Here is a 26,878-nt window from a genome sequence, read left to right on the forward strand (position 1 = left end):
CATTATTGCTGTAAAAATAATAAAAAAATAAGACTCTTCGACAACTGGAGCCATTGAGCAGCAGGCTGATTATCCTGAAGCCCAGAAAGATTTTCTAAAAATATGACTCAGAAACTTGCACAAATGGGTCAGCATCAGAAACCAAGCAAATGTGCTTCCTTCTTCCCATGAGCCATCATACCAAATTTCACTGCATTGTTAAATCAATACTTAGGATTGTGAGGTAAATCTGAAAGACCCTGGAGTTGTTCCAAGCCATTGTTGGAGTAAGACTCCTGTGCAAAGAAAGGACCACATTTTAAAAAGACAGAAATGCCTCGCAGGGCTAAGAAGGGAAGAAAGAAGATGTAGAGCTTTGTGACCTTGGCAACTGCTGATTTTATTGTTAGTACATATATTTTTCAAACACACAAATATGTGGCTGGTGAATGGTCCTCGTGTAAGATAGAGCTCTATGTATCATCTGTGCTTTCAGGTGAAGGGTGGGGAGAAAACAAAGGAAATGCCTGACAATGTAAGGAGAGTGGTCACTTTGGATAAGCTATTACCAGCAGGAGAGTGAGTTTGTGGGGGGGGCAGGGGGGGGTGAGAAAACCTGGATTTGCGTTGGAAATGGCCCACCTTGATTATCATACACATTGTAAGGAGAGTGGTCACTTTAGATAAGCTATTACCAGCAGGAGAGTGAGTTTGTGTGTTGGGGGGCGGGTGAGAAAACCTGGATTTGTGCTGGAAATGGCCCAACTTGACTATCATACACATTATAAGGAGAGTGATCACTTTAGATAAGCTATTACCAGCAGGAGAGTGGGGCGGGAGGAGGTATTTTTTCATGCTTTGTGTGTATATAATAAGATCTTCTAAACTTTCCACAGTATGCATCCGATGAAGTGAGCTGTAGCGCACGAAAGCTTATGCTCAAATAAATTGGTTAGTCTCTAAGGTGCCACAAGTACTCCTTTTCTTTTTGCGAATACAGACTAACACGGCTGTTACTCTGAAACCTGACAAATATCATTGTCTTCCTGGGTGATCTCAGGAAAGCGCACCATTCCTCATAGGGCTGACTGAGGGCTTTCAGACTATGGAGTCCATCTCGCATCAGGATCACACCCATCCAGTTGCCATTAATGGCAATTGGGCTGTGTAAAGTTGTGAATCCACTTTGAAGAAGAGGAAGGAGGGAGCAAATTCCAGAGTCACTGAGGTGCAGAGGAATTGTAAAATTTCCCCTAAGTGATCAATCTGCAAAACTTAGAACCCAACAGGCCACCATAGCTTTCAGAATGGGTATGATCTGTTAATTCACTTCACCTTTTAATTAGTCCAGAGGAAATTTTTTTTTCCCTTTCGAATCCACTAGTACAAGGCTAGGTTACACTAAAAGGACTTGGTTCTAAAACCTTTGATTATTAGATCAGATAAGATGCTCCTATGCCTTCTGACACCTCAAGCAGCCCAATGTTTTCACCTCTGTATGTCAATTCCCTGTTTCTTGCTGCATCATAATCTGTTTCCATGGCATTGGCATCTTTTTCAATAGTTTTCTCGTGTCTTCTGTTGTCTTCCTCTTTTCCATCTTCTAACAGGTAGTATCCAGACAAGGGCTTGTCTAGGAATAAGTTTTTTTGATATCTTTACAACATCTCCAAACCACTTCAGTCTTCTTTCTCAAATCAGTTTCTCTACAGTCTGTTGACCAGTCCTTTGTAACACTTCAGTGTTGGTTATTTTATCCTGCCAGTGGACACCAAGTATTCTCCACAGATATCTCTGATGGAATGTATTAAGCTTCCTGTTGTGAGCTTCTAGCATTTGCCAAGTTTCAGAAGCATACAACAATGTAAGTATCACAAGTGACATCATATAATTTTATCTTGGTTCTTGTGTGAATCTCCTTATTTTTCCAGATATTTGCCGATCTTGAAAAGGCTCCACTTGCCTTTCCACTTCTTGCTTCTACCTCCTTATGGAGTTGCCCACCAGCACTGAATGTGTCTCCAAGATATACATGCTTGTTAACCATGTCTTACTTTTCACGATCAATCACATACCCACCATCATTGCTGCCTCCTCATTCAGCGATCATGACTTTAATTTTCTTCTGGCGGATTTTTAATCCTACTTTGGCAGACTCACATTTGACATTGATGGTAGTCTTTTTTCAAGGCACCGTCGCCTGTGTCCAACAGAACAGTGTCATCTGCAAAGTTTAGATCTTGAAGTTTTACTCTGTTCCACATAACTCCTGTATCTTCCTTTGATATTGCTATTTTTATTACATAATCTATAACAATGCAGAAAAGAAGAGGTGATAAAATGCAATGTTGCTGTACTTCAGTGACCATATCAAACCAATGGTCTCTCTACCTTCAGTCCTTACACAGTGTTTTGAATCTTCATACAGCATTGTGAGTGGTCACACTGTCTTTCTAGGAAGCCGATATTGTCTCAAGATCTTCCATAGTGACTCTCTGTGAATGCAGTCATAAGCTTTGGTGAAATCTATAAAATTCAAGACTAATCTTCTCTGGTAACCAAGCCCTTTCTCAATCAGTCATCTCAGGATAGAGAGGTGATCTATACATGATCTTTTTGGTTTGAAGCCTGCTTGCTCATTTTGCAATTTTTCATCTATATATTGATTCTGTTCAATAGTACACTGCAGAACACTTTCCCACATACTGAAAGTAGTGTTATTCCTCACCAATTATCGCACACCATTTGTTGGTAATTTACAGATCACACCTTTCTTCCAATCCTTTGGATAGAATTATTTTCTCCCAAACTGTATTAGAAAGTTTATGCATTTCATATAGTACCACATCCTCCCTAGCTTTAAGCATTTCAGCGGTTGTCTTATCTTGACCAGGTGCTTTGCCATTTTTCAGCCGCCTAATTGCTTCTTTTATTTCTGCTTCTGAAATTTCTAGCAGTGACATATTTAATTCTTTACCTTCTTTGCATTCATCGATTAGTACTGGTGGCTCTGGCTGGTTAAGTATTTCATTAAAATGTTCTCACCATCATTTATTTTGTTTTACTTTCATTGTTAACAATCTTTCATCTTTTGATTTTATAATACCACTGTGACTCTGTAACCGTGATGACAAATAGCCTACACATCTGAAATAGTTTCTTAATCATCGCTCACTGACGCTTCTTCAGCTTCTCTCGCTTTTTCATCAAGCTATTCTTTCTTATCTATCCAACATGACTTTTTTACTTCATCTTTCTTCACATATTCCTGTTGTAATGTACATTGTTCTTCTTGTCATGTTGCCTGTACGTTCCTCTTTTTTAAGGCTTTTCTTTCCTCAGTCAGTTTCCATGTGCCTGATCGTATTCACTCTTCTTTCCTTGATCCTCTTGGTCCGAATGAAGTTGTGGCAGCTTCCCAAAAAACATCTTTGAAGTGAGCCCATTGTTCCTGTATATCATCATTCATTAACCATCACTCCTGAAATCCCGTTATGAGCTGGATTTTAAAAACCTTCCTGATTTCTGGGTCAAACATCTTCTTCACATCAAATACCATCTCTCTTTTCTTCTTGGAATAAAGCTAAAAAGACAGGCTAACTGTTCCGATGAGAACGTAGTGGTAACTTCTTACATCAGCACTTGTAAAAGATTGAATATCTAGCAGCGATCTTCTCTGTGGTCTGCTGATGGCAATGTGATCCAGTTGTTTCTCAGTCATTTCATCATTTGACTTCCATGTTAGTTTGTGTTTTCTATGATGTGGGAAAAGTGTCCCTCAATGCACAGATTATACATGGTGCACAGTTTAATGAATCTTTTGCTGTTGTCTATCCGCTCCTTAATTCCAGGTTTTAAATGTGTAAAATGTTTGTATCCAAAGTTTAGTCATTTCTTTTCTTTTCTTGTTCTCCTCATCTACTTTTTTCCTTCAATCATATATTTATTGCACCCAGGCCATCAAAGAAGAGATCAAGAAGTTTGCTGATAAGAGGAAAGAACTGAAAAAAGGAATTAAAAAGCTCCGTAAAACTGTGAGTGTTTGAGACTGTTCACAAGTTGCTTCCAGGGAAATTGGTTCCATCTGCCACTTTTAGTTTGCTTCCATGGATGCTTTAATAATACCTACCAGGTCTAGGCTCCATTTGCCACAAGCCCTGAGCAAGGCATAGCACATAGGTGCACTGCACTAGGAACATACCAGGAACCAGACTTGAGTTCCCTTTTTACTTCAAAAGGGGAGTAATTTGTGTCAGCCCTATATCTTGTGTAGATTACGTCCCCTAGTATACTGGCCCCTGCATGTCCTCTCACCACCCACATGCAGAGGCTGCTGTCCCCTCCATGTTGCTGTCTGTAAGGCAGAGCCTTACTAGCTGGCCTTTAGTTTGGTTCACTAGTGTACATGTCACTGCCCCTCTGCTCTGCCTGACTTCTCAGGCTGTGAAGAGTTAGGATACTAAAATAGAAATGAATCCTGCAAACAAAGGCCCCATCTGGCAAGTTGATGCCTGCCTCCTCTGAAGTGTTCTGTGCTCTCAACTCCTATTGATGTACATGGGAGTCAAAGACACTGGAAACTCAGCACCTTGCAAACTTGATCCCGAAACAATCACCCTGAATTGTTTTGGCTGTGGGTTGTTGAACATCATAGGCCCTGATTCAGCAAAGAGTCTAAGCAGGTTCCTAACTGTAATGAAACTAAGAGTATATGATGTCTGCACTTCAAGCTAGGAGTGAGAGTCCCAGGTTGAGGAGACATACATATGCTAGTTCTGATCAAGGTAGCATGCTAAAAGTAGAATGTAGCCATGGCAGTACAAGCAGCGGGAAGAGGTAGCTGCCCTGAGTACTTACCCACCCGAGACCCTAGCCACATACTCGGGGTGGCTAGTCCTTCCTAACGCTTGCACTGCCATGGCTACACTCTGTTTTTAACATGCTAGCTGGATGAGTGGGAGTATTTGTCCTTGAGCTGGGAATCTCACCCCAAGCTCAAAGTGTAGACATACCCTAAAGGCCTGATTCAGGAAAACACTTGAGCACATGCTTAACTTAAAGTTAACTTAAAGCATAACTTTGAGTTCACTGGGACTTAAATACATGCTAACACTAAGTACATATTTAAATGCCTTTTCTGAATAGGGATGCTTCACTGCATCAATGCCTAAGTGCTTTGCTGAAATGGATGGATTTAAGCAGGTGCTTAAAGTTAAGCATGACCTAAAGTGCATTGCTGAATTTGGGTCACAGTCAGTAGTATTTAATTAAATTTTACAGGCCTTGTGATTCAATGATTCAATAAGCTCTGGACTGGGAAATGGGAAATCCAGGCTTTTGTTCCTAGCTCTGCCACTGACCTATCCTGTGATCGTGGGGAAGTCACTACACACCTGTGGCTTAGCTTCCTGCATGTAAAATGTAGATAATAATATTGATAATTCAGGATCAAGATTTGCAGAAGAGAGTTTCACTTTTAGGATAGGTTAAATTTTGGGTCTGTCACCTTTGACAATGTCTCTTTAAAAATGCCTGCTGTCAAATAGAAGAAATAGATATTTATTATTATTAACATTTATATAAGTGATTTTCACTGTACTAAAAACAAAGCATCTCCCTCTTTAGAAAGTTGGCAAACTCATACTCATGTTATGAAAGGTATTCAAGTTACATGAATTAAGACAACCATACAAAAATGCAAATAAGCTATTTCTTTTAAGCTTATAGCCAGAATACTGAGCGTGCTGTACAATAAATAATCATGCTGAAAAGGAACTCAGACACTTATTTTCAAATGTCACCTCTAAACCAGCATAAAGAAAGAGGAAGAAAAATATTTATGTATATATAAACCCCCATGTATATACAACCCTCTTCAGCTGAGATTGTGAAATCTACATGAGAGTAGTTAAAAGTTTAATAATTTATAGAACAGCTCTTATCTGATACACAGTCTAATAATGTGCTAGAAAATAGTATTCCTTCTATTCATATTCAGATGAATTCACTTGTGCTCCTGGTACTTTTTAAATAAAATTCAGATTCAGGAAATGATGTATGAAAATGAACAGGCGCCTGATATTGAGAGACTGGACCAGCAGGAATTCAACCTGGACATCGAAGAACAGGAAAGGCTGCAGGTGGAGAGTGAACAAGAAGTGGCCAAGGTATGGTAGTATGGCATGAAAATGTTTTAAATGATAGGAATGGAAGGGAGAGAGAATTAGGTAGGAGGAAAGGAGAGAGAGCACGAAAGGAGCAAATCCAAGCAGCAAAGTTTGTAAGGTGTTAAATTAAGTAGCAGCATAAATGTGATTGCCCAACTGTAAATAAATAAATAAATAAATAAATTAGCATTATGAAAGATCTTGAAATGAACGGATCAGGTTGGTTATTTAACCTATCTTGCAGTTAAAAACCAAATTTGTGGAGAGAATATGGTCTGTGCCAAGAACTGCTGAGTTCTAATCCCTGACATTCCCACAGTGACCTTGGGCACATCACTTAACCTCTCTGCCTTTTTCTTCCTTGAAATGTTAGTTTAATATTTGTGGTGTGCTTTGAAGATGCAGAGTGCTACAGTGTTTTTAGTGCTGAGTACTAGTAATGCAGAACGTCTGTGGTGTTTACTTGAGGGACCCATTGAAAATTGCTTTATTTTGCATCCCATCCTTCTTTCTCCCTCTGCTCCCCCTCCCCGCCCCCGAAAAAAATCCCAAAAGATAAGGAAGGAGATTGAGATGGAGAATCTAGCCAAGTGCTATCTGCGTGACGTCATCAAAAAGGAATGCTGGGACTCCATGTCCATAAAAGGTCGTGCAATTAAGGTAACTTCTACTGTCACTTTATTTCATACCTTTCCCCTGTAGTTTGGGACTCATAAAGGTATTGAGGTTAAGTATGCAGGAAGCTTACCACAATTTGGGCTTGCAGAGCATATGGGAAAGAACTTGCTGCTTCCCAAAACACATACAACCAGAGCTGGGTGAATATTTTCAGTTCAGCCAGAAAACCAAAAAATCAAAGAAAAATACTCTGTTTTGAAAATGTTTAGAATTTGTCAACAAAGTCTGTTCTGAGCCAGCTTCAGATAACATGTATGCATACATTTCCCCCTTTTAATCTTTAGCCTAGTAGCTAGAGCACCTGCCTGGGATGTGGGAGACCCAGGTTTGAATCCCCATTCTGTAGCAGGAACTTTAACTCGGAGCTCCCTCCTGCCAGGTGAGTGGGTTATACTGGGGTGGGTTGCTCTCAGTCTCTCCTGTTGAACCTGTTCCACTTTATATAATTGTTTAAATATTCATTGGGCCTGAGAATGACTGTATAGTCTAATGATTACACATCTATGAGGCAGGAGATGTGGATTCAAATTGAATCTAGTTATACAGTTCTAATAATGTGCTAGAATATAGTATTTCATCTATTCATATACAGAAACATTTACTTTTGCTCCTTGTTCTGTTTTTAATTTGTATTATATGAATCAACTAATCTATTCACTCATTTTTTCTAAAGGTTGCTCTGAAAAACTTTTTTTCAACTAAAATGATCAGGTACAATTTCCAAATAATTTTGAGTCAACCAAAACTGCATTTTTCAGTGAATAACTATTCATGTGAAAAATTTTACCCAGCTCTCCATAGAAACCCTTAGATATTTTCCCCCCAGAGGTTGCAGAACTGCACAGCTCTGAGTTGGAGGAGCATTGGGTGTTGATTTGCAAACAAGCAACCCTGAAATTCCACTTAGTTACAGAATTCCTTTGTGCAGCTTGCTAGAACAAGGAGCTTCTGAAGTAGATTAGCATTTACCAAGGCTAACTGCTATTATATTTGTATTATTTGTTAAGTACTACTAGAAACACAAAGAAAGGCAAATCCCACCCCAGCTGAGCCTATAAATTAAACAGAAGGACAATGACTGGACAAATAAATGGAAGATCTCAGAAGATCCCGAGGATAGGGCAAACCTAAGCCTCAATCCTGCACTCTAATTCCAGTAAAACTCCCTGAGTAAGGAGCACAGGGTCAGGTTCTTGAGGGGTTTTATATTTATTTTTTTTGAAGACATTTTAAATCAATTTTTTTTAACTTCTAAAGACCCTCCAATATTTTATATTGCTCATGATTACTCCTCGGTGTTATTCATAGCAATAAAGCCGAGTCACTGTAACTGTTTACCAACTTGGAGTACAGCTGAACTGAATGCTGTTTTAACTGGGGAAATTTTATTCTAGTCTTTTTATCTCATTTTACAAGTGCTTCCATGCAGCCTATGAGGTGAAAAATTACCCAATGAAAGAACGTAGTAAAGAAGAGTTGGAAGCTTTGGAAAGGGTCCTGCAGTTAAAGAAGTTTGAGTCAGCTGATTTTAAGGTACAATCTCACTCCTCCCAATTCCCCAAAAAAGTAGGAAGAGATGTTAACTCCAGGCCTTCTTCAAGAACGTCTTAGCTATGCTTAAACAGGTAGGCGTTTGTTTCTAAGCTCCATTAGTATCCCAGATAAAACTTAAAGAAGAAACTAAAACAAATGGCATTGGTTATTTTAGTACAAAAATATATTCAATTTTAAGCATTTTGTCTACATCCTAGAACTAGGGGTTAATTGTAGAATTGGACCTCTTGAACTGATTACTTTTTGGAATCCTATTAGCTATAAATGGAAGGACTAAGGGGCCTTTTCTACACAAATGATTCTGAGATAATGTATATAGTTGATCGACCTGCTGTGTTTTTGGATATTCAGATTCGGAAGGAGATTGTTGAGTTTCAGCCTCAGGCTGTACCACCTAAGGAGGAAGGGGAGAAGGTGGAAGAAGAACCTGTGACTGATGAGGCCCCTTCCAGTTCCCTGATTGGGAGCCTGAGTGCTCAGTTTGGGGGAGACACATCCATCTTATACCACCAAATGGACCTGCACACCAGGGAGCAGAAGATTAACCAGATCATATTACTGCAGGTGATCTCTTCATACATTTGTGTTTCTGCATTGATACCATTCAATGTGCAGGTTCTCAGCCAATCAGAGTTGCTGTTAGATACTCTCTCAGCAATGTACTTTTCTGCTGAATGAAAGAAAGTTTTCCTTTTCCTCCCAGCTCATTACTCCACCCTTGTTTAAATCCCTAGATATCTCTGTTATTTAAGAACTCCTTACTAGATGCCTAAAAAGTCACAATCCCACAACTGAGGAAGAAGGCTTTGCTGGTTATGGTTTAGACGGGAAGTGAAGGTAGCTATAAAAAATTAAAATAGAATATATAACAAATGGAAGAAAGGGGAAGTTGATAGAAATGAATATAAATTATATGCTAGCAATTGTAGAACATTGATAAGGGGAAACAAAGAGACACAAGTCGAAATCTATGGCCAGCAGAGTTAAGGACAATGAGAAGGAGTTTTTAAAATATATTAGGAACAAAAAGATCCTGACAATGAATTATATTGTTACCTTACTAGATGGAAATGGTAGAATTATCAATAATGATGCAAAAATATAGAAATGTGCAATAAATATTTCTGTTGTGTATTTGGGGAAAAACAGATTATATAGTCTCATCACATGGTGATAACACTCTTTCCATTCCACTAGTACAGGCGAGTCGCATCTTACGCGGGGGTTAGGTTCTAAAGTCAGCGCCAGAGGCAAAAATCGCATATAGTCAAAATTACCCTTGAAAATCCCTTAAATCGCCCATAAAGTACAGTACAGTATACTGTACATGGTTTTGTGTATACTGTACAACCCTGCAGCAGACAGACCGGTTGCGGAGGGTCCCGGCTGCCAGCCCTGCTCAGCCCGCTGCCAGCCTGGATGAATGGAACTCAGGGCCAGCAATGGTCTGAGCAGTCCTGGCTGCCAGCGTCGCTCAGCCCACTGCCAGTCTGGGGTTCCGGCCGCCAGCCCAGGTAAATGTAAAATGTATTATTGGCACATCAAACCTTAAATTAATTAAGACTTGGCATGCCACTTCTCAAAGGTTGCCAACCCTTGCACTAGAATCCACTCAGCGCGGCAAGATGCTCACACTATGTCTACAGTACCCACCGGATCAGTGGGCAGTGATCGATCCAGCGGGGATCGATTTATCGCATCTAGTCTAGACGTGATAAATCGACTCCTGAGTGCTCTCCCGTCTACTCCTGTACTCCACTGCTGAGAGAGGCATGCGGGAACTGAGACCAAAAGAGGAAACAGCAGATTCACGTCTCCCATCTCACGCTCACTCTGGGGCATATGCTCATTGAGTGGAATGGTGGGCGGAATCATTCTTTTTCTTTTTTTTTCTTTTTTTTTTGCCAAGCACGTTGAATTCGCATAAGTTAAATGCGCATATGATGCGACTTGCCCATATCTCTCAGAAGCTACTAAAGTTAGGCATTTTAAGATCAGCAGGTCCAGATAATTTGCATCCACGAGTTTTAAAAAAGCTGGCTGAGGAGCATGCTGGGCCATTAATGATTCTTTTCAGCCAGTCTTGGAGCACCAGGGAAGTTCAAGAAGACTGGAAGGAAGCTAGTGTGTGAAGTTTTTAAAAAGGATAAACAGGATGACCTGGGAAATTATAGTCCTGTCAGCCTGACATCAATCCTGGGCAAGATAATGGAGTGGCTAATATGGGACTCGATTAATAAAAAATTAAAGGAGGGTAATGTAATTAACCCAAATCAACATGGGTTTATAGATGACAGATCCTGTCAAACTTGCTTTTTTATTTTAAATGAAATTACAAGTTTGGTTGATAAAGGCAATTGTGTGCATGTAATATACTTAGATTTCTATAAGGCTTTTGACTTGGTAGCACGTGACATTTTGTTTAGAAAACTTTAGCTGATAGGTCTCAAAATGTAATTGTAAAGGGGAAATTATCAGATGTTTTTCCGGTGGAGCCCCACAGGGGTCAGTTCTTGGCCCTATCCTATATAACATTTTTATCAATGACCTGGAAGAAAACATAAAATCAGTGATAAAGTTGCAGATGACACAAATCTTGGGGGAGTGGTAAATAATAAAGAGTTATGGGTCATTGATTCAGATTGATCTGGATCTCTTTGTAAACTGGGTGCAAGCAAACATGCATTTTAATATAGCTAAATGTAAATGTATATACATATATAAGAACGAAGAATGCAGGCCATACTTGTAGGATGGAGGACTCCATCATGGGAAATAGTGACTCTGAAAAAGATTTGAAAGTTGTGGTGGATAATCAGCTGAACATGAGCTCCCAATGTGATGCAGTGGCCAAAAAAGCACATGGGATCCTGCAATGCATAAACAGGAATCTCAAGTAGAAGTAGAAAGGCTATTTTATCTGTTTGTGGCACTGGTGCAACTGCTGCTGGAATACTGTGTCCAATTCTGGTGCCCTTAATTCAAGAAGGATGTTGATAAATTAGAGAGGGGTCAGGGAAGAGCCATGACCCGACCCCCCTCAGTTCTTTCTCAACTATCATCGGACTGAGATGAATCTCCCAGCAGTGTGATAGCTGATATCTTTATTTACTGTGTAGAATAGTTAGAGCAATTGTTTGTTTACTAGTTAGCATTGCCAGCAGATCAAGGGAAGTGATTATTCCCCTCTATTCGGCACTGGTGAGGCCACATCTGGAGTATTGCGTCCAGTTTTGGGCCCCCCACTACAGAAAGGATGTGGACAAATTGGAGAGAGTCCAGCGGAGGGCAATGAAAATGATCAGGAGGCTGGGGCACATGTCTTACAAGGAGAGGCTGAGAGAACTGGACTTGTTTAATCTGCAGAAGAGAAGAGTGAGGGGGGGATTTGATAGCAGCCTTCAATTACCTGAAGGGGGTTCCAAAGAGGATGGAGCTCGGCTGTTCTCAGTGGTGGCAGATGACAGAACAAGGAGCAATAATCTCAAGTTGCAGTGGGGGAGGTCTAGGTTGGATATTAGGAAACACTGTTTCACTAGGAGGGTGGTGAAGCACTGGAATGAGTTACCTAGGGCGGTAGTGGAATCTCTATCCTTAGAGGTTTTTAAGGCCCGGTTTGATAAAGCCCTGGCTGCGATGATTTCGTTGGTGTTGATCCTGCTTGAAGCTGGATGGTCTCCTGAGGTCTCTTTCAACCCTGGTCTTCTATGATTCTATACTTACCCTTTTTCTTCCTCCATTATATTTCTCGAAAAAAATTTCATGTATTTCTTACCCTTACCATAGTTTGTGCTCACACGGAGGGCTGAACTGTCATAGTTCAAACCATTTTTGATTCACTGGGCTTCAAGTGCTGCTTTTCTTGCCAGGAACCAATCCCAGTATTGGACGGTCACTTTCTATGTGTGCGATGCTTAGGTGAGACACACATCCCACAAAAGTGTTCTCACTACAGCAATGTAAAGGCTCACCAGGAAGGACAGAGACCTGCATCTAAAACTTATCCTTATGGCAAAGATTCTGCGCCCGGCATCTGATCCCAGCCAGCAGACGCTCTCTGGATAGAATTCTCCAGAGACTTCACCCTCCTCTCAGAGGAAGGCTCATTCCTCAAAAAGAGTAACAAGGAAAAGAGCAGCAACTTCTCCTTGGAAAGTGCCACTGAAAAAGAAGCAGTCTCTGGCTCATTCTTTATCCTCAGTACTGACCGCACCACAGCTGAGTACTTATGAAGCACCAGAATCCTCTGGTACTGCCCGTGCTGTGACATCTGACAAATCCAAGCCTGCAGACTCTGAGTCAAGAGGCAAACGAAAGCTCATCTCCTCCGTTGTGGTATCAATGGAACTGCCAAAAGACGCAGCACCGAGACTCTCCCCCGGGCACCACCACCTGTTCCGACAACGCAGAGCACACAGGTGTCCAGCGTCTGCAGCTGCAACAGCACTGTCGGAACTGAACACTTCAGTGCCAAAACTATCAGCAGCATGCCATTTTCTGCAACACAAGGACTTCCTTATATCATCAGCACCTGAATCCCTGCCTCTTTGGCATTGACATATCCCCGGTATGCACGGTCCCAGGCCAAGCTGCTTCACCACTGGCCCCTCCATTTTCCTGCGAGGAGGAGGATAATGAGCAGCAGGGTGTTTTCTCATCGCACCACTCCTCTCCTGTCCAACCTACCGCAATAGGGTCACCTGTATGGCCGAGACCTCATCCCAGACCTGACATCCAGACCTGGTATGGACACCTGTGGATCCCTCCACCTGGGCCGTTCCCAACACCCTGGCCTTATTGGGACCCCTGGGCTGCATACAGGAGGCAATATCCCAAGCCCCTACAGGGAAAGGATTAGTTCTCCTCCACCATCCTCTGTGGGTGCATCATTAGAGCCCATTGAGGGAAAGCTTTGAGGAACAAGAGGAAGCCCTGGAACAGGACAGGACAGGACACCACCTGCCGGTATTTCCTCCTCTTCCCCAGTCGAGGCCATAATGCTCCACCACCCACAAGTGCGGACGATTTCAAACACTTTCAAGAACCCTTCAGGAGAGTTGCAGATGGCCTAGAGATCCCTCTAGAGGAGGTCCCAGAGTCCCAACATAAGTTGCTAGACATTCTGCAAACCTTGTTGGCTTCAAAAATAGCACTTCCAATAAACGATGCGCTCATGGAACTAGCCAAAACCATATGACACGCCCCGGCAACAATGCTGCCTACCTGCAAGAGAGCTGATAAAAAGTATTTTGTCCCCTCAAAAGGGATGGACATTTTATTTTCCCACCCAGCACCAAACTCTCCAGTTGTCAACCACTCAAGCAGCAATAACATTATAGATTCACCCCATATGACAAGGAGTGGAAACAACTAGACCTTTTTGGCCACAAGGCCTACTCATCAGCAACCCTGCAATTTCGAATTGCCAGTTACTCAGCATTAATGGTAAAGGACAACCATGTAAACTACTCCAAACTTGCAGAATTTATTAATGAGATCCCAGAAGAGAAAAGGGACCAAATCAAATCCTTTTTAACTAAGGGTCAGCTTCTGGCCAGAACCGTCCTGTAGGCATCCCTAGATGTGGCAGATGCAGTGGCACAATCTGCGACCAGAGTCATTGTTATGTGCCGAGCATCGTGGCTTCACCTGTCCTGTTTGCCCAAGAAGTACAGTCCACAGTGGAGGACCGCCCCTTTGATGGCCAGAAACTGTTTGCCTCGAAGAGAGATGAAGCCCTCCACACCCTGAAGGACTCTCGGGCATCTCTCTGCATATTGGGGATATACACACCTGCAATGAACAGAAAACAGGGTAGATATTATCCCTACCAGAGCACGTGATATCATAGGTGCCAACTTTTGCAGGTGCCGGTGGGTGCTTGCTCCTGGCTCTGCCTCTGCCCTGCCCCCATCCCAACCCCTTCCCCAAAGTCCCCTCCCCAACTCCGCCCCCTCCCTGCCCCTATTGGACCCCTTCCCCAAATCCCCGCCCCAGCCCCACCTCTTCCCGGAGTGCACTGCGTTCCCCCTTCTCCCACCTCCCTCCCAGCGCTTGCCGCCGCGAAACAGCTGTTTCGCATGGCAAGCGCTGGGAGCTAGTGGGAGAAGCGGAGCAGCGGCGCGCTCAGGGGAAGGCAGAGCAGAGTTGAACTGGGACGGGGTGGGAGCTGCCAGTGGTGCAGAGCACCCACCAATTTTTCCCCATGGGTGCTCCAGCCCCGGAGCACCCACAGAGTCAGTGCCTATGCATGATATGCCCCATACACTCAACAACAGATACACTACAAGACACAGCAACAGAGGCAGAGATCTTTGAGGTGTCGACCACATCCACCTCAATCATCTGCTTCTCAACCATCCTCTGCTTTACAACAATTTTGAGAGTTTGGTTGAGAGTCCGAGCAACCTCCTCCACCCGCCAGTGCTGACGTCATTGTCCATCCCCCATTTTGGCCACCATTTGACCCCTTTCTCTTTGGCATGGACTTCCATCACCACAGACAAATGGGTCCTAGAAATAATCCATAAGGCTATGTGATACAGTTCATCTCCATCCCTCCCCAGTCCCTCTTTAGGGACCCCTCTCACAAACAACTTCTACGGCAGGAAGTAAACCACCTATTACATCTGGACACCATAGAACCAGTACCATCTCAACACTGAGGGAAGGGCTTTTATTCCCAGTACTTCTTAACCCAGAAGAAGAACAGAGGATGGAGGACTACTATAGACCTCAGAAAACTCAACAGATTTGTAAAGCTCCAACGGTTCCAGATGGTCACACTAGCAACAATAATACCAGCACTGGAACAGGGAGACTGGTTTTCAGCCCTCAACCTCCAAGACCCCTATTTCCATGTTACCATATACCCCACTCACAAGAGGTTTCTCAGGTTTACTCTGGGAACAGAACAATACCAATACAAAGTTCTGCCTCTCAGGGTATGTCTACGCTACGGAATTAGGTCAATCTTATAGAAGTTGATTTTTAGAAATCCATTTTATACAGTTGATTGCGTATGTCCACACTAAGCGCATTAAGTCGGTGGAGTGCGTCCTCGCTACCGTGACTAGCGTCGACTTTTGGAGCGTTGCACTGTGGGTAGCTATCCCACAGTTCCCGCAGTCTCCGCTGCCCATTGGAATTCTGGGTTGAGCTCCCAATGCCTGATGGGGCAAAAACATTGTCACATGTTGTCAGTTGCTCCTCCCTCCATGAAAGCAATGACAGACAATCATTTTGTGCCTTTTTTCCGTGCAGACACCATACTGCTGACAGCAGACAGTGCAGTAGGACTGCTAACTGTCATCATCATCCACTGCTTTCGCTGCAACTATGCTCTCCTGGTGCCATGAATCCACCTCGCAGATCCTCTTGTCGTTCTGTATAAATATCTATTGTTGTGGCATCCGTCGTCATCCACCACTTCTACTGCAACTCTGCTCTCCTGCAGACGCCATACCACGGCAAGCATGGAGCCCCCTCAGCTCACTGCTGCTGTTGTGAGCATTGAAAACACCTCGCGCATTATCCTGCAGTATGTGCAGAACCTGCAAAAGCAGGCGAGGAGGCGACAACAGCGCGAACACAATAGTGATGAGGACATGGACACAGACTTCTCTCAAAGCATGGGCCCTGGCAATTTGGACATCATGGTGGTAATGGGGCAGGTTCATGCTGTGGAATGCTGATTCTGGGCCCGGGAAACAAGCATAGACTGCAAAAAGAAAAGGAGTACTTGTGGCACCTTAGAGACATGGCTGCTACTCTGAAACCAAGCACAGACTGGTGGGACTGCATAGTGTTGCGGGTCTGGGATGATTCCCAGTGGCTGTGAAACTTTCGCATGTGTAAGGGCACTTTCATAGAACTTTGTGACTTGCTTTCCCCTGCCCTGAAGCACAAGAATACCAAGATGAGAGCAGCCCTCACAGTTGAGAAGTGAGTGGCGATAGCCCTCTGGAAGCTTGCAACGCCAGACAGCTACCGGTCAGTCGGGAGTCAATTTGGAGTGGGTAAATCTACTGTGGGGGCTGTGATCCAAGTAGCCAACACAATCACTGAGCTGCTGCTATCAAGGGTAGTGACTCAGGGAACCCCACTGCAGCAAAGCCACCCACTATGACCTGCACATTTCCAAACTGTGGTGGGGCGATAAATGGAACGCATATCCCTATCTTGGGGCTGGACCACCTTGGCAGCCAGTACATAAACCGCAAGGGGTACTTTTCAATGGTGCTGCAAGCACTGGTGGATCACAAAGGACATTTCACCGACATCAATGTGGGATGGCCGGGAAAGGTGCATGATGCTTGCATCTTCAGAAACTCCCGGTATGTATGAACAGCTGTAGCAAGGGCCTTTATTCCCAGACCAGAAAATAACCGTTGGGGATGTTGAAATGCTTATAGTTATCCTTGGGGACCCAGCCTACCCCTTAATGCCATGGCTCATGAAGCCATACACAGGCACGTTGGACAGTAGTAAGGAGCAGTTCAACTATAGGCTGAGCAAATGCAGAATGGTGTTAGAATGTGCATTTGGACGTTAAAAGCTCGCTGGCGCAGTTTACTGACTAGGTTCGACCTCAGCGAAACCAATATTCCCATTGTTATTGCTGCTTGCTGTGTGCTCCACAATATCTGTGAGAGTAAGGGGGAGACGTTTATGGCGGGGTGGAAGGTTGAGGCAAATCGCCTGGCAGCCGATTACTTGCAGCCAGACACCAAGGTGATTAGAAGAGCTGGGTCCCCTGCGCCTCAGAGAAGCTTTGGAAACCAGTTCCATGACTGGCCAGGCTACGGTGTGACAGTTCTGTTTGTTTCTCTGTGATGAAAACCCGCCCCCTTGGGTGACTTTACTTCCCTGTAAGCCAACCAATCTCCCTCCTTCAATCACCTCTTTCAGAGGCAATAAAGTCATTATTGTTTCAAAATCATGCATTCTTTATTAATTCATCACACAAATAGGGGAAAAACTTGCAAGGTAGCCCAGGAGGGGTGGGTGAGGAGGAAAGCACCAGGTGGGGTGGTGGATGAGGGGAGGCGGGAAGGACAAGGCCACACTACAGTTCAAAACTTATTGAATGCCAGCTTTCTGTTGTTTGGGCAATCCTCTGGGGTAGAGTGGCTGGGTGCCTGTAGCCTCCCCCCCAGCATTCTTGGGCGTCTGGGTGAGGAGGATATGGAACTTGGGGAAGAGGGCAGGCAGTTATACAGGGTCTGCAGTGGCAGTCTGTGCTCCTGCTGCCTTTCCTGCAGCTCCACCAGACGCCTAAGCATGTCAGTTTGCTCCCCCATTAGACTCAGCATTGCATCCTGCCTCCTTTCATCACGTTTCTGCCTCCTCTCATTGCGTTCATTTAATGCTTTCCTGGACTCTGCCATTGTTTGCCTCCACGCATTCTGCTGAGCTCTGTCAGTGCAGGAGGACCACATGAGCTCTGAGAATTTTTCATCGCAAGTGCATTTTTTTCACCTTCTAATCTGCGCTAGCCTCTGGGACGGAGATGATAGGGGGAGCATAGAAACATTTTCAGCTGCGGGAGGAAAAAAAGGGAGAGTAGTATTTAAAAAGATACATTTTAGAGAACAAAGGAAAGACTATTTCACACTGAATCAAGCAATTCATATTACATAGCACATGTGCTTTTGGTACAAGGTCACATTTTGCCTCTTGTATTGAGTGCTTGCCGGTTTGGTGTGAGACATCACACATGCTCGGCTGGGCAACAGAATTCGGCTTGCAGGCAGCCATGGTAAGGCAAAGGGTTTTGACTTTTTCACCCTTCTTAACATGTGGGAACGGTTTCAAACAGCAGTGCCCTCCTTTCCCATACCAAGCAAAACCTGTTGGGTTGGCCATTTAAAAGGAGGGGCTGTGGTTTTAGGGTAAATGTGCAGCACAACCCAACCCCCACCCTCCAATTCTCTGGGGTGATCGCTTCACACACCACCACCACCCCGCATGGCTAGTATCAGGGAAGATCCCTGTCAGCCCAACGCGAATAGCTCAGCATGAATGGGCCTCCCCCCACCGCGTGGCTAACAGCAAGGATGATTTCTTTTCAGCCAAATGCAAACAGCCCAGCAGGAACGGGCACCTCTGAATGTCCCCTTAAACAAATTTCCTGTATTTCAACCAGTGACCATGAATGATATCACTCTCCTGAGGCTAACACAGAGAGTACCTCTAGAAGAGCTTCATGGAGATGTCCCTGGAGGATTTCCGCTCCATTCCCAGACATGTTAACAGACTTTTCCAGTAGCTATACTGGCTGCAAATGCATCCCAAGTCTTCAGGGCAAACTAATCATTAAACACGCTTGTTTTTAAACCCTGTATTATATTTAGAAAGATACACTCACCAGAGGTGCCTTCTCCGGCTTCATGGTCTGGGAGTCCACCTTGGGAGGGTTGGGAGGGTATTGGCTCCAGGGTGATGAACAGTTCCTGGCTGCCAGGAAGAAGGGATTCTCTGCTTGCCTGGTGTGTGCTATCCTCAGCCTCCTCCTTCTCATCATCTACAAAATCCTCATCCCTGTTGCATGAGATTCCCCCCTTGCAGGTGTCCACAGACAGTGGTGGGGAAGTGGTAGGGGCTCCCCCTAGAATTGCATGGAGCTCATCATAGAAGCGGCATGTATGGGGCTCTGATCCAGAGCGACCGTTTGCATCCTTTGTTTTTTGGTAGGCTTGCCTCAGCTCCTTAACTTTCACGCAGCACTGCTGTGTGTCCCTGTTGTAGCCTCTGTCCATCATGCCCTTGGAGATTTTGGCAAATATATTGGCATTTCATCTTTTGGAACGGAGTTCTGCCTGCACAGATTCTTCTCCCCATACAGCAATCAGATCCAGTACCTCCTGTTCAGTCCATGCTGGAGCTCTTTTGTGATTCAGGGACTCCATGGTCAGCTGTGCTGATGAGCTCTGCATGGTCACCTTTGCTGATCAGCTTGCCACACTGGCCAAACAGGAAATAAAATTCAAAAGTTCCCGGGGCTTTTCCTGTCTACCTGGCCAGTGTATCTGAGTTGAGAGTGCTCTCCAGAGCGGTCACAATGGAGCACTCTGGGATAGCTCACGGAGGCCAACACTGTTGAATTGCGTCCACACTACCCCAAATTCGAACCCGCGAGGTTGATTTTAGAGCTACTCCCCCCACCGGGGAGGAGTACAGAAATCAATTTTAAGAGCCCTTTAAGTCGACAAAACAGGCTTGGTCGTGTGGACGGGTGGAGGGTTAAATCGACCTAATGCTGCTAAATTCGACCTAAACTCGTAGTGTAGACCAGGGCCTAGTCTCTTGACAGCACTGAGAGTGTTCTTCAAAATTCTCACGGTGGCACATCTCCGCAAACAAGAGGTAACAATACTCTCCCATCTGGACTATTATCTATTAAAAGCTCCCACTTGGACGCCCTTAACATTACTCACAGGACACTCAACCTCTTCCTGAGACTGGGTTTACAGATAAGCATACAAAAATCAACTCTAAACCCCATACAGATGTTAGACTTCATTGAAGCCCAGGTAGACTCTCTGGAAGCCAGAGCATTATTACCAACGAACAGGTTCATCACTCCAACCAACCTCATTTCTTCGTCACTGAAGTGTCCATACATATTGGCCCGAACCTGCCTCCAACTATGAGGACATATGGTGGCAACCACATTCGTGGTACAACATGTGCATCTTCACATGCGCTGTCTTCAGGGCTGGCAAAGAACCATCTACGTACCACATAAACACAGCCTAAACAGACGCCTGGCAATGCCGATTAAAGTCAGACTCTACACGGCTGGACGCAAACCAACTTGTGCGCAGGAGTCCCTTTTATCCAGACTCCTCCTTCAATAATAATCACAACCAATGCCTCCTTGATAGGCTGGGGAGCCCATCTACAACACCACACAATTCAGGGCAGGTGGTCTTCCTCCGAGACTCTAACACATAAACCTCTTAGAATTGCATGCAGTTCGCAACGCAGGCTTGCATTTCTTGCCATTGATCAGGAACGAGAATATACTGTGGCAAGGCACCTCCAAGGCACTTCCCCCTCTGGCGATGATGGGTCTCGGGTAAATCAGTCCCACGCTGGGCAGTGTTTGCCTTCCCTCTTCTGTGCTCCTTTGGCTGTGTTTTCAAGGTAGGTCCCAGGGTTGGCCTACGGGGCGATCCTTCACGAAACAAAAAGGAAACAGTCCTATAAACACAAAAACAAAGGGGGATACCTTTCTCTGACCCCTTGCTGGGGCAGGGTGTTGTTCTGCTGCTTGCCCTGGGCTGTCAGTCCTTCCCATAGCAGGCACTCAGGTTTGGCTGTTCCCCTATGGGAAGGAGCACAAACTGTCACCTTGGAGAAGCTTATTTCCCTGCTGACACTAGCCTGGCAATAGCTTGTCTCTCTCTCTCTCCCCACTTTTTTCTGCCCAGAGGAGCGGTTTTTAAAGGCCTCAGGCAGCCCTTAATTGGATTCAGGTGTCCCTAATTGATCTGAGGTAACCCCTTCTCAGCTTGTAGGAAAAAGGGCCTTTAACATTCTAGGGCTAACATATCAGCCTTCCAGGACCCTTTTGCAGCTGTCCAGCTTGACTTTGTCACAATACAGATAATGACAGACAACATTGCCTGCATGTTTTATATAAACCGACAGGGAGAGGCGCATTCGCACTCCCTATGCACCGAAGGTATGAAACTATTGTGTATCCGGCACAATGTCAGAATCTCAGCCTCATACTTTCCAGGTCGTCAAAATACTACAGCAGATACACTGATCAGAGAATTTTCCCAGTTACTTTAATCGGCATTGCACAGGGTGAGTAACCTTCTCTTTGTATCTTATCTGCCACACAGGTTTATTACTGATTATACCAGAAATGGTTAGACGATCATGAACAAAAATATTTATCGTTACACACAAATTGTATGTGGCTAGGTATCTTGAAACATGCATTTTGAATAGCCTAATTCAACCACTGATTGTTTCATTCTAGTATAATAGGCATAATAGGAAAGATGCATATTTTTCTTCTTAATAATCCAGTTCCACTTAGAATACAGGCTTTTAAAAATCATTATTTGGCCTCTGCTTTGTTTCATACACTTGAAACACTTCCTAATTTCATTGGTACTTTATGTGCATAAATATGTACTACAGGAACTCCTCACTTAATGTTGTAGTTCTGTTCCTGAAAAATGCGACTTTAAGCAAAACGATGTTAAGCGAATCCAATTCCTCCATAAGACTTAATGTAAATGAGGGGGTTAGGTTCCAGGGAAATTTTAACACTCACACTCTACAAGGCAGAAGGAAAGGAGGGAGGGCAGACAGAGACACCCACCCTGTGTGTGTTTGAGAAATAGAAATGTGCATTTTCCCTTTAAGTATGAAGCGTGGGGTCAGAAGTACACTGCCTTGTTAATTAGATCTCTGTCCATGTGTCCCCCATGCTCTATGGAAGATGGGGTAAGTGGGGTGCAGGAGCAGGGGGGAGGGGGATACTCTGCCATTAGCCCCCTTCTTCTTCCCCTTCCCCCCCCCCACAGCAAGCAGGAGTCTTGGGGAGCAGCTCCAAGGCAGAGGGCAGGAGCAGCACATGGCAGTGGGGGGAGGGATAGCTGAACAGCTAGCAACTGATTGCCTGCTGAGCAGCTGCTGCACAAGGAATTTAGGGGAGCGGGGAGCTGATAGTGGGGCTGCCGGCCCACCCTGGTTCCAACCACGCACCAGCTAGCTGCAACGGGCTGCTCTTCCGGCAAGCAGTGGACAAAGCAGGTGGCTGCTAAAGGACTTTAGAAGGGAGCACTGCACAACTTTAAATGAGCATGTTCCCTAATTGATCAGCAACGTAACAACGAAACAACGTTAACCGGGACGACTTTAAATGAGGAGCTCCTGTATATAATGCTGTTCCATTCAGAAGCAATTTTAAGTTTGCAGACTACAGCACTCAAAAGCAGGAAATAAAATTAAGATTACCCACACATCCTAAACTCTGCTGCTTTGTGTGTATGTCTTATAATAGTCTCTCATCACAGGTTAGAAACCAATGTTTGCCTAATTTTCTTAATCTGTTTTTGACAGTGTGTTATTTACAACAGCAGCTTTGCCAGATGGTATTGAGGATCAGAAAAGGCATGGATTAGTTCTAAGAAATCAGAAGAAATAAGTTTTAGCTCTGCCTGCCATTTTCCCCATCTCAGTTAGCATTTGCATGCTTAATACAACTAGAATTTTGCATTTAGGGTTATTATGAAGGAGGTGTGGTAGTTTACACACACAGGCACACACAGACACACTTGGTTTTCTGTCTTCTGACTTGTTGGTGAGTGGTGTCCAGTCAAGACGGATGTGACCCTTGCAGTGTTTCCATTTCCTTGTGTGGTATTTCAGGACATCATTTACAAAGTGAAAACTGCCTTTAATAAGGAGTTTGACACCGTCGCTCGACAGAAGGAGCAGGAGATTGCCCGTGTAAAGGAAAGGAACCTGAGGATCCAAGAAATCGTGGAACAGCTCGAACTCCAGGAGGAGGTCTGGGAGCCAGCTCTGACAGATGATGAGATACCAGAGCGAGCTCTCACTGTCCAGGATTCAGAGGTATTTGAAAAATAAATCATTCCCTTTTATACGCTTGTGCAGACTTAGTTTTCTGGTTCTCCATCATTTCAAGCCATTATGTCAGTATACAGAAAGTAGCCATAAAACTGATGTGTCCATGTACACATTCACCCTTTTTTGTACTCTGCATTACCTTGGATTTTCCAGGTTTTGGGGGAAGATTCTGAATAATTCTGTCTGTAGAGTGGAAAGAAATTTGCAAAAATCTTTGAAGTTAAATTTGGTGCTTGTAAAGATGCTTGACTAACATCTCTGGAAAACAAAGCCTTCTGTTTATCCATAGACCATGTCCAGCATGGCATGGACAGTAGACTCATACAGTTACCCTGCCCAGACATTGTGCCTCAACCATGACCTGGAGGGAACACTTCTGTGGCAGTCAGAGCATGGTTTAGTTTCTCTGTTCATCTCTGAGTCGTCCCCCCCGCCCCCCCATGCAGTAGTGATCAGTAAGGGTGTTAATTTTGAAGTGGATACCTAGCCACTAGAAACTGGACTGAGATCACAACTTTGTTTCATATACATCATTGAACAGCCATCAGATGGTAACTATGGATGGACTGTGATGGGACTTAGAGTGAGCGTCTCTTATGTTGTTTCACACATTTGTTTTTTCAATGTGATCTCTTCATAGGCAATCATCTGCCTTCTGTACAGTGTCTGAATTTATCCCAAATAGGCAGTTTTTGCAGGTGTTAGTGTCTATCATTTTGGTGTCAAAGCATAGATAGCATAGTACCTCTAAATTTAATTAGCAAGTTATGAATCATCACAGAATTCTTGGCACACGCTACGCTATTCATCTGATCTATACTTTTTCTCTCTGTCTTCTCTCCCAAAATGAGATTTGGTTGCAGGATCCTCTTTCATTTCAGATTCATGCATTCCTCTACATCATGTCAGTCCTGGAAACACACATGCCATCACCTTGTTTTGTGTGACGTACACACTAATGGTGGTATTTTTGCCAAATGTAGAATGTACTAGGAGTCCGTGGGTTCTAGATCTAGAACAGAACTTGAGCCTTTTAATGTTTAACTTAAGCGTTGCTCTATAACTGGAGGCAGAGTAATACAAAACCTTGAAGGTGAGGAGACAGGGAGCTTGAATCTACAGGAGATAAAGGAGTCAGTGAAGGGATACAAGGAAGGGAGTAATGTTAATAGTGTGGTTTTAGATAGATTGATTAGTTGAGGGAGATGTTCCAATCCCCTCTATTCCAGTACCACAAAACCCAGATGCATAACACACAAAACACAATCTACAGGAGAAAAAATGGGAAGAGCTTATGTTTTATTAGTTTAGAGAATGGCTATGTGCAGAGAAATCTGTACTGAATATTCACAAGAGAGTGAACATTTTGAGGAGTATTACTTAGATACAGAGAGCAGCGATACAAAGAAATAAGCATGCTAGCCCATATTATGATGTTTTTCTAAAAATTCTGTGAAAGAACCTACCTAGAGGAAAACCTGAGCTGAGTCTCTTTGTCTTCACAGATTAAAGTTGAAAAATACCTTACCCCAGAGCAGAGAGCGAAAGCGGAGATGATGGCTAAGATTGAAATGGAAAGACGTCTTGCTGCTCTGGTACTTTTGTTGAAGCAGTATTTTCCTTGCTAACTCACTTAGCATTGGGGACTTATTGCAATTATAATTAAATATATTACAGTCCATTTCCCTCACCATCCTTTACAATCCGAACTAAATAGCGATCTTATGGAGGAAGGAAGGGTTTAAGTTAGGGGTGCTATTTTAAAAAATATTTAGTGTTGGTGAAAGGTCTCAGCTTGACAGATTTTAAGACTGGATAGTTTTCTAAAAGATATGCTCTAGCTGAATCAAAAGTTATGGACTTGATGCAGAAATTTGGCAGTGAGGCTTTTTGGCCTGAGTTTTGCAGGAGTCAGACTAGATAATCACAATAGTCCCTTCTGGCTTTAAAAAGTATGTATCTGCAACAGCCTGGAAGAAAGATCTGGCCACAGAATAGGTACACCATAGGCAGTGATAATGGAACCTTCCCCCACGCTAACCTGCCAATACCTTAATCAGAGTAAGTAAGTAGGTCATGTCTGTGCATCCATTGACATAACAGTTACTAACCTTTCCGTAACTGTTGTTCTTCGAGATGTATTGCTCATGTCCATTCCACCTTTGGTGTGTGCACACTGCATGCATAGTTGCCAGAGTGGTATCTGTCAGGCTGGCTCTAGTGCCCTCTAGTGGTGTGCACTCATGTGCCGGTATAAGGGGCCCAGCCAGTCTGCAACTTCTCAGTTCCTTCTTACCAGCTAACTCCGACGGAGGGGAAGGAGGGTGGGTCATGAGCAACACATCTCGAAGAACAAGTTATGGAAAGGTCAGTAGTTGTTTTTTCTTCTTCGAGCGCTTGCTCATGTCCTTTCCACGTTAGGTGACTCCCAAGTGGTACCCAAGGAGGTGGGTTCAGAGTTCATGGACATGTGGTTTGCAACACTGCTCTGCCAAATCTGGCATCATCTCTAGCCTGCTGGGTGATGGCATAGTGGGAGGAGAAAGTATGTACCGATGACCACGTCGCTGCCCTGCAAATGTCCTGGATCAGGACCTGGGCCAGAAACCCTGCTGATGAAGCCTGAGCTCTCGTCAAATGAGCAGTCAAGATGGCAGGTGATGAAACCCACCTACTAATAGCATGTGCAAATGCAGGAAGTGATCCAGGATTAAATTCTCTGGGCTGAAACTAGTAGGCCTCTCATCCTGTCTGCTACTGCCACAAAGAGCTGTGTGGATTTACGGAATGGCATGGTCCTTTCTATGTAGAAGACCAGATGTGAAGATGCTGCTCCTCCACATTCTTATGCAGTTTTGGGAAGAAAACTGGCAGAAAAATAGCCTAATTACGATGAAACTGCAAAACTACCTTCGGGAGGAATGCGGAGTGGGGGCAAAGTTGTACCTTGTCCTTAAAGAACACCATATACAGGGTTGTGATGTAAGGGCCCTGATCTCTGAGAGCCTCCTGGCCGAGGTAATCGATACCAGGAAGCCGGCCTTTCATGATTGATATGACAAAGGGCACAATAGCAGCAGCTCAAAGGGAGGACCCGTGAGCCTTGATAGGACCAGGTTTAGGTCCCACGGGGGAATGAGTTCACAAATTTGAGAGTAAAGTCTCTCTAACCCTTGAGGAAGCGAATCGACATTTCATGCAAAAAGACAGACCTACCATCCACCGCAGGGTGGAAGGTGGAAAAGGCTGCTAGGTGTACCTTAATCGACGAAGTGGCTAGGCCCTGTTGTTTCAGATGAAGCAGATACTCCAGCACAGACCTAGTGGGTGAGAGGCCTCGTTGGGACGACCACACGGAAAAACACGTCCACCTGGCAAGGTAAGTCGCTCCAGTAGATGGTTTCCTACTACCTAGCAATACCTGGTGGACTTGCTCCGAACAGCCAGCTCAACCATGGAACTTCCATGTGGTCAGGTGGAGGGCCTTGAGGTTTGGGTGGAGCAATCAGCCGTGATCTTGTGAGATCAGGTCTGGAAGGGGAGGGCGTGGCAATGGGGTCACTACTGACAGGTCCAATAACGTGCTGAACCAGGGCTGGTGTGGCCACGCTGAGGCTATGAGAATAACCTTTGCTTTGTCCCACTAGACTTTGAGTAAGACTTTATGCACGAGAGGAATGGGAGGAAATGCACAGAACAGATTCGAGGAATGGGAGGAAATGCACAGAACAGATTCTTTGTCCAGGGGAGCAGGGAAGGCATTTGTGAGCAAGCCTGGGCTGCACCTACACAGAGAGCAAAATTGCTGTCTCTTCCTGTTTTGCTTGATTGTGAACATGTCTATGAGGGGAGTTCCTCACCGCTGGAAGATGATCCTGGCT

The 26,878-nt window shown here is 44.3% G+C and overlaps 1 protein-coding gene across 1 annotated transcript in view; it reads left to right on the forward strand.

Annotated features, from left to right (window-relative positions):
- The window catches only part of CFAP43 (cilia and flagella associated protein 43), a 97,207-nt gene that overhangs the window by 48,613 nt on the left and 21,716 nt on the right, over positions 1-26,878 (forward strand). Inside the window, exons 20-26 of the mRNA XM_077823220.1 lie at positions 3,936-4,013; positions 6,021-6,146; positions 6,702-6,806; positions 8,241-8,357; positions 8,730-8,942; positions 22,776-22,982; positions 24,503-24,592. Coding sequence (XP_077679346.1) covers positions 3,936-4,013; positions 6,021-6,146; positions 6,702-6,806; positions 8,241-8,357; positions 8,730-8,942; positions 22,776-22,982; positions 24,503-24,592 — 936 coding nt within the window. The remainder of the gene's footprint in view (positions 1-3,935; positions 4,014-6,020; positions 6,147-6,701; positions 6,807-8,240; positions 8,358-8,729; positions 8,943-22,775; positions 22,983-24,502; positions 24,593-26,878) is intronic.

The sequence above is a fragment of the Eretmochelys imbricata genome, chromosome 7 (assembly GCF_965152235.1).
Source record: "Eretmochelys imbricata isolate rEreImb1 chromosome 7, rEreImb1.hap1, whole genome shotgun sequence".
In the NCBI taxonomy this organism is placed as follows: Eukaryota; Metazoa; Chordata; order Testudines; family Cheloniidae; genus Eretmochelys; species Eretmochelys imbricata.